Source organism: Oppia nitens, unplaced genomic scaffold (genome assembly GCF_028296485.1).
Source record: "Oppia nitens isolate AA-2021 unplaced genomic scaffold, nextdenovo-longstitch-racon4-pilon3 scaffold1_pilon_pilon_pilon, whole genome shotgun sequence".
Lineage (NCBI taxonomy): Eukaryota > Metazoa > Arthropoda > Arachnida > Sarcoptiformes > Oppiidae > Oppia > Oppia nitens.
Genome location: NW_026533199.1, coordinates 13,427,304 through 13,444,157, shown reverse-complemented (window position 1 = coordinate 13,444,157; position 16,854 = coordinate 13,427,304). Strand labels below are relative to the sequence as shown.

The following is a 16,854-nucleotide window of genomic DNA, read 5'->3' as shown; positions in this document are numbered from 1 at the left end:
ATGACAGCACAGGTACTGGGGAGCCGTTTCCCGGCGCATCTGATCCGATAGTTTACTATTCAGGCAATAGTAGGCGTCGGCCGATATCCTCAGTACACAGGGATCACGATCTAAGTCACGATTTTCGGTAACCATATTCTGGCCACAAATAAATGCGAAAATAAGTGTTAGATATAAAAATATGTCGAAAATAAAAACATTTGAATTGAGTAAAAATTTCATGTTTTTTTTTGAATTATTAAAAAATTTATATAAAAATATATAATACTATATAATGTTTTTTATAGTTTTTTATTTTGAAGAAAAATATTAAATATAAAAATAATATTTAATTTTTTTTCTACTACTACTAATATTAAATATATATATATATATAAAATAATAAGTTTTTAACAAAACTTTACTATATATATATATATATATATATATATATATATAAAGTAGTTAAATAATTAATTGCTCTAATTAAATTTTTTGTTATAATATACAGTCTATATATATTATATATATACTATATATATATATATATTATTAATAAATATAATACTGATAAAAACAAATTTTGTTTTGTTATCAGTGTCTAAACATTTTTGTTTGATGACTGTATTATATATATGTTTGTACTATACTATTGTTGTAATACATTACTTATTGTATTATACATGTATAATATTTAACATTTAAACAATAATAATAATAATAATAATTGTTATATTACAAACTAAACCAGTAATTAATTAAATTGATAATAATTTCAACTTCCACTTGGTTACATAAAATCTACCTTTAAGATTTTAATATATATATATATATATATAGATAGATAATTACCTAGGTAAAATTGTATTAGTCATACAATTACTGTTTAGGTTAAAAAACAAGTACAAGTATATAAATTTTATTGTTTATACCGGTATATATATATATATATATATATGATATATTACCCACACAATTACTAAACTGAAAAAATACATGAGAAAAAATATTATTAATAATAATTATTAAAGTTATTATTATTATTAATGCAATATTTTGAAAACAAAATAATAGTTTGTTTAAACAATATTATTATTATTATTATTATTATTAATATAAAAAACAATAACAATAATATAAAATATATCATAATAATTTATTTTTTTAAAAAATATTAATACTAATAATTGTTGTTTTTTATTTTTAGTTATTTTCTAGTTTTTAAAAATATTTATGATTATAGTTATATTGTATAACTATAAAAAAAATAGTTTATATGTACTATGTTTAAGTGCATTAAATTAAATAAAATGTTATTTATAAATTATATTGATAATATATTTATTTTAAGATTTTAGTACATTTCAGTTCAAATATTTTATTATCAAATTAAATAACTTGTTATATGAAAAATTAATGTTGTTATTTTTTAGTTATTACTTTTAAAATTAGTTTCTAATTATTAAATAAATAAAAATCATACTATAATTTAATATAATAAAATATAATTTGTTATTTTTAATGACTTTAGTATAATTAATAATAATTTATAGTACTATCATATTATATAAATATTATTTTAAATGCAATAATTTTCATATTAGAAATTATTATTACAAAAGTTTTTTTCTTTATATTTAATTTATTTAAATTTTACATTAATTTGTAATTTATTTTTTTTGTAAATAACTAATAAATAATTAATCTTAAAAAAAATTGTTAATAACTATCTCTATATATATTTAAATAAAATTTATTAATTAACTATTTTAAATTAATTAATTAATTAAAATCACTTACATGTTATGTTTTTGATTTTAATTAATTATTATTAAAATTATAATTATGACTTCTATTAGTTTTTTTTCTCTCTAAAATTTAGTTATAATAATAATAATTCAAAATATTAATATGATATATATACTGTATATTTAATTTATGTCAATGTTAAAAATTTTTAATTTATGTTACATCATTATTGTATGTTAGATTAATTTTTTTAAAAATAATAATTAGTAATTAAATATTTAATAAAAATTTCTATTACATGACAAAACATTTTTATATATTATATTTTTATTATTAATAATAATACATTGTATAAGATATTATTTTTTTACAAAAAAAAAAATATTTGTGAAAAATACTAGATTTTATTTTTATATTTTTAAAAATTAACAAATAAACAAAAAAAAAATGAATTATTTTGAAAAATTTTCAATGATTACAATCATTGCTATAATAAACTATTTATGTATTTATATTATACTAACAAATAATTACTTCAACATTACTACTAATAATAATAGCAAACATAAACCACAACAACAACAACAATATAGCCAACAATTATCATCAAAACGTCAACAATATCTACAGTTAACGCAAGTGGTAACCATTCAACCCATAAAACAATGTGATGGACGCCATAACATAACTATATTCATACAAAGCGGTGCCACTACAAGTCATCAATATTACGCAATACGGCAACATCTGCGCCAGGGATGGGTAGGTTCAGCCAAACAACTAGGTATTGACGTATGGTTTGTATTGGGTTTGAGTCCAGAAAAACGGGACAATCAGCTAATCGGACGGGAATCCCGGGAAAACAACAACGATATTATACAATTTGGTTTTGTCGATCACTACCGTAATCTATCGCTGAAAACAATAGCTATGATGTACTGGCACAATAGGTATTGCCCCGATAGCCGACTATTAGTTAAACTAGACGACGATGTTTTCGTTAATATCGATAGACTAGTCCAACAATTACCCGATATTATCGGGACCGCCGACGGTGGTATTAGTGGTCAACTAATATTGGGTGCAATGGTTCAACGATATACTAGCGATCGAAACTATATACCGCATACAGTATGGCCGGATGACTATCTACCAGTCTATGCCAATGGACCGGCATATCTGATGGACAGTCACTCAAGGGATACGTTACTCCAGGGTATTGTCCGGCACAGGGATGTACCTGTTGTTGATGTACCCGAAGATGCTATACTATTGGGTATAGTTGCCCAGCGCACCGGTATCCCGTACAATCATATTGATAATATTATTAGAGATGATAGGTGTACATGTCCTAGACTATTACATACCGTTCCCATACATATTAATTGTTTGGATAGACTGAAATCGTGGCAAACATTTTTGTTGGTTAACGAAACTATTTATTATAATAATGATAATGATAATAATAATAATAGTTTTAATTATAAAATTGATCTAGATGATGATGATAATTGTCTAGATTTTGATTTTATTGATTATTATTATAAATTTATGTATTATACGGGTATCTATGAAAATAAATCAGCTAGGCGATTTATTTATCATCTAATAAATATCTATAGAGATTTATATGGCTTCTATGATAATGTTAGACAATTAAATTATTAACTATTAACTATTTAATTAATTAAATTATTATTAACTATTTAATTAATTAAATTATTATTAACTATTTAATTAATTAAATTATTATTAACTATTTAATTAATTAAATTAACTATTAACTATTTAATTAATTAAATTATTTAATTAAAACTATTTATGATATCAAGTTTAGCAAATAACTAATTACTAGTGTATTATATTTGATATAAATTTTTCCATTGTTTTATAATTATTTAAATATTATATTATTTACATATAAAATGAAAGTTTTAAAATTGTTTTTAAATACTTAAAAATTTTAAGTTTTTATTACTAATAATTAGTCATTTTTTTGTTAATTAGTATTTATAATTAATATATATATAATATTATTCAAAAATATAAATGTAACTAAAAAAAACTGTAATAATATTTAATATTTATTATTAATACTAATAATATAATTTTTTAAAATAATAAATAGAGTCAATGTATATATCAATAAACAATAAACAATATAAATAATCAAATATAATTTTAAAAAAAAATTATTTGTATTTCTAATATTAATAGCTAAACAATCCCCAAATGCAAATATTTTTTTGTTGATATTTATTAATATATAATTAATTTTTCTAATTAAACATTTATATCAATATTTTATTTAAGTTTATTTAATTAAAAAAGTTATTTATATAATTGCAAAATAATTTTATTTATTTAATTATTATATTTTTAGATGAATTAATCTATACTAATGGTGAATATTTTTTTTAATAAAACGTCTTTATTATAATAATATATTAAAAATAAATAAATACACCTTAATTATTATTTACTAATATTACTTATATATTAAAAATATATTTCCTACACCTAAAAGATTACTATTTTAAAATAAATTTTATTGCAATTTATTATAATGTAATAATTAAAATATATACTATTGTTTTATACAATAAATATTTAATAAATAAATTGATGATAGTAATATTATATAATTATTTAGAAATATATAGATTTTATCAATTTTATGCTAAAAAAATACTAATTTATTTTAACTATTTATTTTAGTAATGATTTTTCCCATATTATAAACAAAAAAAAAATAAAATAAATTATTTAGTTTAGTAATATTAAAATTAAAAAAATACCATTAATTTTATTATTATTGGTTGTTTAACAATAACTAATAATAGTAAAAATAATAATATTATTAGTATGAATAATTATTTTATTTTAATAAATTAGCTTGTTTATTGTATAATACTAATATTAGCCAGTATTATTTAATTTGTTATAATAATAATAAAATATATTTTGTAATAAATCTATTTAATTGATATCCAAAAAAAGTATATTAAATATTTTTTTTATATTAATTAAGCAAAAAATAATTTTGTTTATAATACAATTAATTCAATTAATAAAAGCAATCAACTAATTTTGTTTCATAATTAAATTTATCATAATAATTAATCTACATGTACATAAATATATTAATTATTTAATTTATATAATCAGATAACTATAAAAACAAACAAACAAAAAACATTATTATAATAATAATAGAGTAATAAAATTGTTTACTAGAAATAACAATTAAGCATTAATTTTGCTAATTGAATTTATTAATTAAATTTAGCTAAAAAAATTATGTTTTTTTTGTATATATATATATATAATGTATATACAAAATACTAAAATAATAAAATATTTTATTCAATATATATATGTATATATATAACATATCTCTTGTATTTAAGATAAGTTAAACTAAATTAATATAAATATAAAATCTAAAAACTAAAAGTAAACTATTATATATATATATATTTAATTTTGTTGGTTGTTTTTTTTAGTAATAAGAATTTTACTATTAAAAAAATACCATTAATTATTGTGTTAACTTTTTTTATTTAATAAATTATTAAAAATAATTTTGTAATTTTTTTTTTGAAAAATAATTAAATAATAAACATGGATATTCTAGAGTTAGGCAATATTCGTGAATATTTGCCAACTGATAATAATGTTATTTGGAAAAAATTTGTCGAAAATATTAATTTTACATTTATTAATTGTTTAACTAATAATAATAATACTAATACTGATAATAATTATAATATTACTACTGAATTAACATCACTAAATAAATCATTGAATACATTTTATCCAGCTATAACTCCTTATGTTGAAAATAATTAAATTGAATTTTTTTTGAATAAATTATTTTTTTTATTAAATACTAATATATAATTAATTATAATTATAATTATTATTTGTTATTAAATTTTATTTTTTTGTATTTAGGATTTATTTTTTGAAGTTTACGACTCGTCGCCTAAAATTGTTTATATATCATCACGTGGTATCAGCGTATTAGTTGAATTAGCTAGACAACTTAATTATAGGTAATTAAAAAAAATTATTTATTGTTTTAGCAACAAACAAAAAAACTACTTACTTGACAAACAAAAAACATTATTGGATTTTTTTTATTAAAAAAACAAAAATAACTAAATTAAATTATTGTCAATATATATGAACATTATATATATATATATATATAAATTTAATTATTAATTAAAAATAATATTTAACTAATTTATTTATTAATTAAAAATAATAATAATTTATTTATTTATTTATTTTAAAATAATATTAACTAATTTATTAATTTTTTAATGAAAAAAAACTAAATTTAAATAATATATTATTTTATTTAAAATAAAAAATCTAGTGTACATTTATATGTCATCAAATGTGGACAATCATTTGAAAATTTTATTCAATACATGCACCTGGATCTAATTGATACATATGGCTATTTTGGCTATAATTATGAAAAAAATATAGCTAATCAATTGATTTATGCAATGCCATTAAATTTTGAATACTATATACAAATGTTTAGCATAATTAACCATGATAGTTTACCAGATATTATCTATTTATATAATTCATTGGATAAATATGTTTGGCTACTATTAACATTGTCGATGACCAGTCTAATTTTAGTAAATTATTTTAGTTTTAATATTAATAATAATAATAATAATAATCAAAATTGTTATCAAATTATCATAAATATACTAGATCATTTGTTAGTTTATTTAATGCCATTGCTAACAAATAAAATTTATTTATCAAGATCATTGTTGTTAACTAGAAATTTTCAATATATTCTATGGCTTTTATTATTAATACCATTGATTTTAATAATTAATAACGATTTAGTTAGAAGTTTAGTTATCAGGTTTGTTTAAATATATATTTTTAAAATAAAATTTTTAAATTTAATTATTTATTTTTTAAATATATACATTAAATTAAATTTTCTAAATTCATTTTATTTTATCTATTGAATTAATTTTTTTTGTTGAAAAAATAGATTATTTACACAAAAAAATTATTATTTTTATATTATTATTTTTTATTAGACAAACAACTTATTTGGACACAATTGACGATTTATTATCGGATGAATCAATTGATATTACATTTATGCCAATTGTTGTAAAACTGAAAGATATTTTATCAGATATGTCTATACCTGAAATCATTGATAAACCTGTAGTCAATGAATTAATTGATAAATATAATCGATTGGGTAGGGCGTAGAATCAAATAGAAAGTTTCTAGAAAGTTTCTATAGAAATTTAAAAACTTTATTGTTAAACTATAGGATTAACCCCATATCTATAGCTATTGTAATAATATATACTGTATATATATATATATATAAAATAAATAATTGAGACATAATACTATATGCATATAACTTTATATTATATACACTACTATACAAAATGCGATACCTATATATATATATATGTAAAATAATTAAAAATTTATTTAGTAATAATCAATTTTGTAAAATTTTAATAACAAATATTATATATATATATAAGAATTTATAAATAATTAAATTAATTATAACTGTTACTTATTAATTAATAATTTAAAATATCAATACTAATATTTAATTATTATTTATACAGATAGAATTTTCTTTAGAAACTTTCTAGAAATTTCACTATTATTTTTTACAAATTTCTGATATTTTTTATTATTGTTGCCAATAATATACTTAGGTAGGCGTGCCAGATTGCTAGAGTCGACTGTAATTGACGAATACTATAGTGATTTACTAGTATTAGGTCGACAAGATTTTATCCGAAAACAACGTAAATCAGTTTGGTTTGATAATCCACAAATGGTATCACTGTGGGCAGATAATTTACATGTACTTGCTAATTTACCCATACATATTGGTCAACCTTATCTATCCTATTATGATACATATTTTTGTCATGGACCGAAATTTAAATTTCCAACTAAAGTAAATTTATTGTAAGTAATTATTTTTGATTAATTGATTATTTTTTTTAATTAATTAATTTTATTATTAATATAAATAATAGATATTATTATTGTTATTAGAGTATAATTATCTAAATATTTTATCATTATTATTATTAATCAAATATAGTTTAGTATACAATTTATTTAATTACAATAAAAAAAACTAATTAATTAAATAAATATATATATATATTAAATAAATTACTTTTATTTGAAAAAAATATTTATTAGTTTTAATAATACTTTTTATAATAATTTTTATTTTATTTTTTTCTCACTAAAATATAGAGTAAACAATTTATTTGAAACGCAAATATTATATAAATGGCTGTTGCATTGTAAATATATGTATGATTATATATTACGAAATTTAATTCAACAAACTGATTTACCAAGTATATTTATTAATTATAATTTAGATGATGATAATAATAATCATAATGATTTAATTAATATTCAAATACTTAAATCATTATTTTATTTGTTATCCTACTTAGAGTTAATTGCTATTTTAATTTTAGTTATGGAAAAATTTTATAAAATGTATAATTAGTAAAATAATATAATTTATTAGTATCTAATTAGTATCTAATTAGTATTTTTTATAAAAAAATGTATCCAGTTTAATTATTATGAATAATTAATTTTTTTATTTATTTAATTATTACAAATAATAACTTATGAAAATTAATTAATAATTAATTCTATAATTTAAATTTAGACCACATAAAATAAATAAATGATTATTATAAACAAAAATTTATTAAATTTAAATTTATTAACAAGATTAATTATGAATAAATTTTTATTAGTTGAAAAATTATTTATTAATATTGTTATTATTAAAAATATTGTTATAAAATAATAAATAATTTCTATTAATATTCATAAAATATATAATTATGGTTTATAATTATTTTGATAATTTTTAATTTTAATATTAATATTTATATGTGCTATTAAAAGTTAAAATTAATTTTATTGTTTATTGTTATAATAAAATAAAAAGTTCTTACAAATTTCAAGTAAATTATTAATTATATATATTTTTTTAAACATAAATTAATTATAAATATAAAAAACATTTATTTTTATTATCAGATATAATAATAATTCAATAGTAAAACTACTTATCGATATCAATGATCCAAACCATAATAAATAATAATTATTTTTATAGAAATCACCAAGATCAATTGCCCTGATACCATGATTGTTAAAATAATACAAATTATTAGTATTAGTATTTTTATTACCATGGTCAATATTATTATTATTATTATTATTTAAATGTAGTATACGATCATTGAAATAGCTATGCTTATTTTGAATTAAAATTTCAACTAGCTGATCGTGTATATCTAGGCCATTTTCTAAAATATGTTTATAGCTATAGATATTTATTTTGAAAAAAAAATTAATTAATAAAAATATTTACTGTATATATTTTATTGAAAATATTTTTTTTTTTAGATTAATTAATTAATATTTACGCTTGTTCAATTTGTTTGCTATATGAAAATTGTTTATGTATAATTAATACGCCCAGGGTTAATAAATATTTTCTATCTGATATTGTATAATAAGCTTTATCAAATTGACCATGTTCATTATGAAATTGTTTAACTGATACTGTATCCATCATGATAATTGTTTTCAATTTTTTAAGCAATGATATTGCTGAAGTTGTTAATTGATTATTATTATTATTATTATTGAATTTAAAAACTGATCTAGCTAATAATTGTCTATATGTTTGATTATCGATTAGATTTGATTTAAATAATAATTTCAAATTTTCCTGTTTAGTTAGTATTGTTATTGATTTATCATTTAAAATATCATCTAGTGTTTCAATTAATGGCCTTAACTGTATATGAAAATAATTATTTAACATCAACGATGATAATGAACTTGTTAATATAAATGTTACCAGAATTAATTGTATAAATAAAAATTTATAAATATAATATCTAAACATAATGTATCTAGATGATTTTATTGTTGATTTTTGTCTAAATTTTATCAAATATAAATTGCCTTGATTAGTTAGCAATTTAATTGTATTTATAAAAATTTGGTCCCATTTAACAACTAGGTAAGTATTATTATTATTATTATTTAATGTAAAATACATTAGTAAATAAATTATTATCATAGAAATTAATATTAGTATCCATGTCTTAAAAAAAATATTAATAAATTTATGATTATGATAATTAAAAAAAAATATATTAATAATAATTAAATTAAAATTTAAAAAATCAAACTTACATTAAAATCAAATAGATTTTTAAATTTAAACCATGAATGATCATGTTGAAAATAATTGCCACTAACAATTTCAATAATATAGACAATATAAATGGTTATTAAATTGTAATTATTTAAAATAATATGACTATTTGGTACCAATATTTGCAAATAAATAACATTTGTCTAATTAAAACAACAACAATAAAAATATTTAATTATATTAAATAAATTAATATTAAATTTTACTACTAATTAATTAAATAATAATTTTTTAAAAAATAATAATATTTTTATCAATTACCTGATTAATATAGTTTGATACTAATGTTAAACATAGATTACATAGTATATACTGGATCATTGATAATTTATATCCATAAATTATTTGCTAATAAAATATTTATTTAAAAAAAATATTGTATTATATTAATTAAAAATAATTTTATTGAAAATAATTAAAAAAAAATCATTATATGCAAAATTTTAAAATTAAATATATACCGATTGCAATGATAATCTAACATTTACAGTTTGATTACATTGATTTGGACATCCTAGTTGATTTAAATTATTATATTAATAATAATAATATGGTATAACATTATATTGATAATCAATAGTTAAATGATTTATTTTTGCCATATTATTAGAAAATATTTTTTGACAAAAAAAAACTATTAAATAGTAGAAATATTTTTTTTTATAAACAAAAATTTTATTTTATAATAAAAGTTATTTATCATAGATGTATTAATTATATAGATTTTATTTTCTAATGAAAATTAATTTGAATGTTAATTATATTATAATTATAATAATTACTATAGATTTTTTTGTGAATATTAATTAAGTATTATTATTAAAATTATGTTAATTGTTTTGTGTGTATAATAAAACACATAAATTTATATAAATTTATATATATATATAATGTTATTGTTAGTACATTATTTAATTAAATGTCTATTTTATAGATTTTATTAAACGAATATCTAAAATATAAAATACAAAATAATTAAAATTATTGATTTTTTTTTTATCAAATTGACATAAATATTAAAATGTTATTAAATCAATAATATTAAATAAAATTTAATTATTAAATTTAAATAATATTTTAAAATATTTTTATTTATTTATTTATTTATTGTTTGAAATATTATTAATTATTTATAATAATAATAAATCAATTATACAAAACATTTAATATTTTTAAGGTATTAATATTGTTTAATATAGTATATAATAATAGTTATATATGCTTATTAATAATATGATAATATTGTTGATAATATTACTGTAAATAAACTAATAATGAAATTTAAAATTCATAAATTAAAATTAAATAATTAGAAATAATACAGTAAATTATTTATTGATATTGTTATTATTAAAAATAATATGATAAGTATATTTAAATATGTAAATAAATAATAAATATTCTAAATATTAACACATATATCTAGTTATATATATATAAAGTTTATATATGTTTTGAAATTGTTTGAAAATTGCTTTTTAATTAATTCAATAATAATAAATAGTATTAATACAATCTATAAATATATTAATAAATTTTAATTACAAATTTTTACTAGTATTTAAAATATAATTAACAAAAATGTTATTCAACAACAAAAAAAAATAAATAATTAAATATATGTAAATTATTTTTATGGTATTACAAAATGTTTTCTTTCAAATTAATTTATTACAAAATATATCTAATATTATTTTATATTATATACAGTATATCTTTAATATTGTTGTATATATATATAATATATATTTAATAAACTAATTTTTTTTTTTTGTTTATTAACATACTGATATACCAAGTATTATTTTTAATTTGATGTCATAATAATAAAGTATATTGAGTAATATATTTATATTTAATTGATATATAAAAATTAATATATTAAGTATTTTTTTTAATAATACAATTAATATAATTAACAAAAGTTGTTAAACTAATTTTTTGTTAACTAATTAAATTTTTTTATTTAATATTTTTTTATTAAAAAAAAGTAATAATAACTAATATGCTAATTTAATTTATTTATTAATTTAGCTAAAATAAATTGTCGTTTTTTTTAATTGTACATATATATATAAATTATTTATATACAAATTATTCAAATAATAATATGTTTTATTCAAAAAAATATATATAACATATCTTTTGTATTTAAGATAATCAAAATTAAATATATTATATATATATTAAAGTAATATAAAAAATACTATTTTATAAAATATAAATATATTTCAATATAATGGATGATGAAAACATTTTTCAGCTTGGTAATATATATGAATATCTAGCAGAAAATAATTATTATAATAATTTATTTGCAAAAAAATTTGTCGAAAATATTAATCTAACAGTTATTGAATGCAATGATTATAATACTTTTAATGAAAATAATAGTTTAATAATATTGAATAAATTGTATGAATTAAATAAATCAGCTAATACATTTTATGCGGCAATAAATTTTAATGAGGTATATATATATATTATTATTATAACTAATAGTATATTAAATTTATAAATTAAATAATTTATTGTTAATTAAATAACTATTATAATCATATTTTTTTAATATTATAATTTTAAATATTAAAAGTATATAATAATAATAATAACTTTATAGTATTTGATTATTAAAATATTATAGTTATTTTAAGTTTAACTAATAAATTATTATAAAATAATATATATATTTTTTTACAAAATAAAATATTTTATTTAACCTAGCGGAGTCTTTATAAAGTTGATACTATTGATGATGACAACAACAACAACAACAACAACAACAACACTATGCCAATGATATTTTATTCAGGATCATCTAGTTTTAAAATATTAAATGAACTAGCTAGACGATTAAATTATAAGTAAATTTATTTTTATAATAATTAATTAATTAACAATTAATGTAATATAATATATATATTTATGTTATTAATTTCAGTAATTTTCATAAGTTATCAATTTTATTAGTAACAAAATTTTTTTAATTTTTGAAAATTTCCGTAAATTTAGTTTACATCTCTATATAATCAAATGTGAATTGGGTTTCAATACATATATAGATTTTCAAGATTATATCAATAGAAATCTATTCGATACAATTGCCATTGATGATTTTTCCTATTTACGATTTATTGATATGTTTAACTGTACTTGGCCAGTTAGATATTTATATGTTATCAATTATTTTAGTCTAATCAATCTGGATGATATACCAGATATAGTTTATTTGTACAATGCCCTAGATCAATTAACATGGACAATGATATTTCTAACATTAGCTATACTAATTATAATTAACAAATCAATTGACTATTATTATTATAACAATAATAATAAAAATCAAAATAATCAGATTAATAGCAATTTAATTTATAATATTAAGTTCCTTGATTATTTACTAATTTATTTGATGCCAACAATTACTAATAGAATATTTATAAAATTAAATATTAGTAAAAATTATTTATACATACTATGGCTAATATTATTGATACCAATGTTGGCCACAATTAATAATGATTTATTAAAAAATATTGTTGTCAGGTATAGTATACGAAATTTAAACAAACAAAAAAAAATTGTTTTATTTTTATAAAATAATTTTCTTTTTAAATTATATAAATTTTTAAAAAATAAATAAATATTTTACAGACAATCAACAACTAGATTAGATACACTTGAAGATATATTAGATGAAACAAATAATAAGGATGTTAGAATATATTATCCAGATAATTACAATTTAGTTATTTTAATTTTACAACATATACGCGAAAAAATTGAATTTGACCTTGATAGTGCTAGTGAATTATATGTTGAAAAATTAACTAAGCTAGGTAATGTTGCCGATCCAATTGATATGGATATAATAAATAATATATTAGATGATCTAGTCCATTTAAGTACTAGTAAATTTTTAGCTAAATATTCGAAACTAGTTTGGCTTAATCATCATGATGATCAACAATTATGGATACGTACAATTAGTACCATGGTTAATTTACCAGTACACATTGGTCAACCATATGGTAATCATTATGTATCACTATTTTGTCATGGACCCAGGTTCAAATTTCCAGATCAAGCACATCAAATGTATTGAATTAAATTTTAATTATATTTTAATATTATAATATTATAAATGTTAATAGTTTAATTAAATATTTTTTTGTTAATTATTTTTGTTTTATATATATTTAATTTTTATCAATTTTTATCAATTTTAATTGATTTTAATTAATTATTTATATTAAAAATGTTTACAATTTAATTAAAAAGTTTTTTTGTTATTTTTTTTGTTATTTTTTGTTAAGTATTTTTGTTTCATATACATATATTTAATTTTTATCAATTTTAATTGATTTTAATTGATTTTAATTGATTTTAATTGATTTTAATTGATTTTAATTGATTTTAATTGATTTTAATTGATTTTAATTGATTTTAATTGATTTTAATTGATTTTAATTAATTATAAATTTATACTTATATTTAACAGTATTTTGTTTTTTTTGGTAATTATTATTATTTTTTTATATACCTGTTTATAGTAATAAAGATATATTTGAATCGGGATTAATTCAACATTGGAACAATCATTTAGATTATATAAAAAATTATGTACTAGCTAATTCGATAAAAAATTCTAATCTAGTACAATTGTTAAATAGATATCAATATAATCATATGGATAATAATAATAATAATGATGATGATGATTTAATTAATATGAAACTATTGAAATCATTGTTTTTGATTATAACTTATATAATGATTGGTATATTGTTAATAATATTTGTTGGTGGTGAAATTATTTATTTTAATTTTAGTATTAAATAATTGTTTTTTTTGTAAAAATAAAAAAAACTCATTTATATAAACTTGTAATTACTTGTTTTTAATTAATAAAAAACATTATTCATAAAGTAAATTGTAAACAAAAAAAACTGCAAATTAATTTATTACAAAATATTTATGTTATATTATAAATATATTATATTGTATATAACTGTTATAAAATATATAAATATAATAAATTAATTATTAATTTTTTTTAATAAATTGTTTTGTTTATTAACATAATGATATAACCAGTATTATTTTTAATTTGCTGTAATAAAGATAATAAAGTATATTGTGTAATAAATCTATATTTAATTGATATATAAAAATTAATATAATAAGTATTTTTTTATAAATTTAATTAAGCAAAAAGAAATTTTTTTTAATAATACAATTAATAAAATTAACAAAAGCTGTTTAAACTAATTTTTGTGTTAACTAATTAAATTTTTTTGTTTAATATTTTTTTATTTAAAAAAGTAATAATAACTAATATGCTAATTTAATTTATTTAGTAATTTAGCTAAAATAAATTTTTGTTTTTTTTAATTATATATATATATATATAAATTATTTAGATACAAAGTATTCACATAATAAATTTAATATATTTTATTCAAAAAACTATATAACATATCTAAGTCAAAATTATTTAATATTATATAATATTCATATTAAAGTAATATAAAAAAATAGTATTTTATAATATTTTATAAAATATTTAAATAGATATACAGTATTTATAAAATGGATGATGATAATATTTTTCAGCTTGGTAATATATATGAATATCTAGCAAATAATAATTATTATAATAATTTATTTATAAGAAAATTTGTTGAAAATATTAATCTAACAGTTATTGAATGCAATGATTATAATACTTTTAATGAAAATAATAGTTTAATAATATTGAATAAATTGTATGAATTAAATAAATCAGCTAACACATTTTATGCGGCAATAAATTTTAATGAGGTATATATATTATTATAATTAATAAATTTATAAATTAAATAAATATTTTAAATATTTTTAATAATAATATTTTTAGGCTATATATAAAAATACATAGAGTATATATTGATAATATTATAATATAATATAATAATAACTTTATTGAATTTAATTACTAAAATATTATAGTTATAGTTATTAATAAATTATATTTTTTAAAATTAAATATTTTTATTTAATCTAGCCGAGTCTTTATAAAGTTGATGATGACACTGACAACAACACTATGCCAATGATATTTTATTCAGGATCATCTAGCTTAAAATTATTACATGAACTAGCTAGAAAAATAAATTATAAGTATATATAATTAATTAATATTTTATCTATCATATATAATTGAAATTTTTTGTTATACATAATCAATTAATTACAATAATAATTTTTTAATTTTTTACATTTTACATTTACAATTTAGTTTAACTATAGAAATAGAAAAATTATTAATTTATTAATTAATTAAACAATTTAAATTATAGAAAATTTCATGATAATATAAGTTGTTAATTTTATTAATATTATTTATTTAAAAAAAATTAGTATAATCATAGAAATAGGAAAATTAAGTAATTAATTAATTATTTAAAACAATTTATATTATAAATATTTTTCAAATTTATAATTTCAATATTAATTATTAATAATAATTATATATTTTTTTTGTGGGGTAACCTAAAAAAAATTTTTTAGTGTACATCTCTATATCATTAATTGTGAATTGGGTTACAATACATATAAAGATTTTTACGATTATATCGATAGAAATCTATTCGATACAATTGCTATTGGTGATTTTTCCTATTTACGATTTATTGATATGTTTAACTGTACTTGGCCAGTTAGCTATTCATATGTTATCAATTATTTTAGTCTAGTCAACCTTGATGATATACCGGATATAATTTATTTGTATAATGCACTAGATACATTAACCTGGACAATGATATTTCTAACAT

The 16,854-nt window shown here is 15.9% G+C and overlaps 1 protein-coding gene across 1 annotated transcript in view; it reads left to right on the top strand.

Annotated features, from left to right (window-relative positions):
- Positions 1-16,854, top strand: part of LOC128951611 (beta-1,3-galactosyltransferase 5-like) — a 31,488-nt gene continuing 14,634 nt past the window's right edge. Inside the window, exons 1-2 of the mRNA XM_054296859.1 lie at positions 1-12; positions 2,359-3,070. Coding sequence (XP_054152834.1) covers positions 1-12; positions 2,359-3,070 — 724 coding nt within the window. The remainder of the gene's footprint in view (positions 13-2,358; positions 3,071-16,854) is intronic.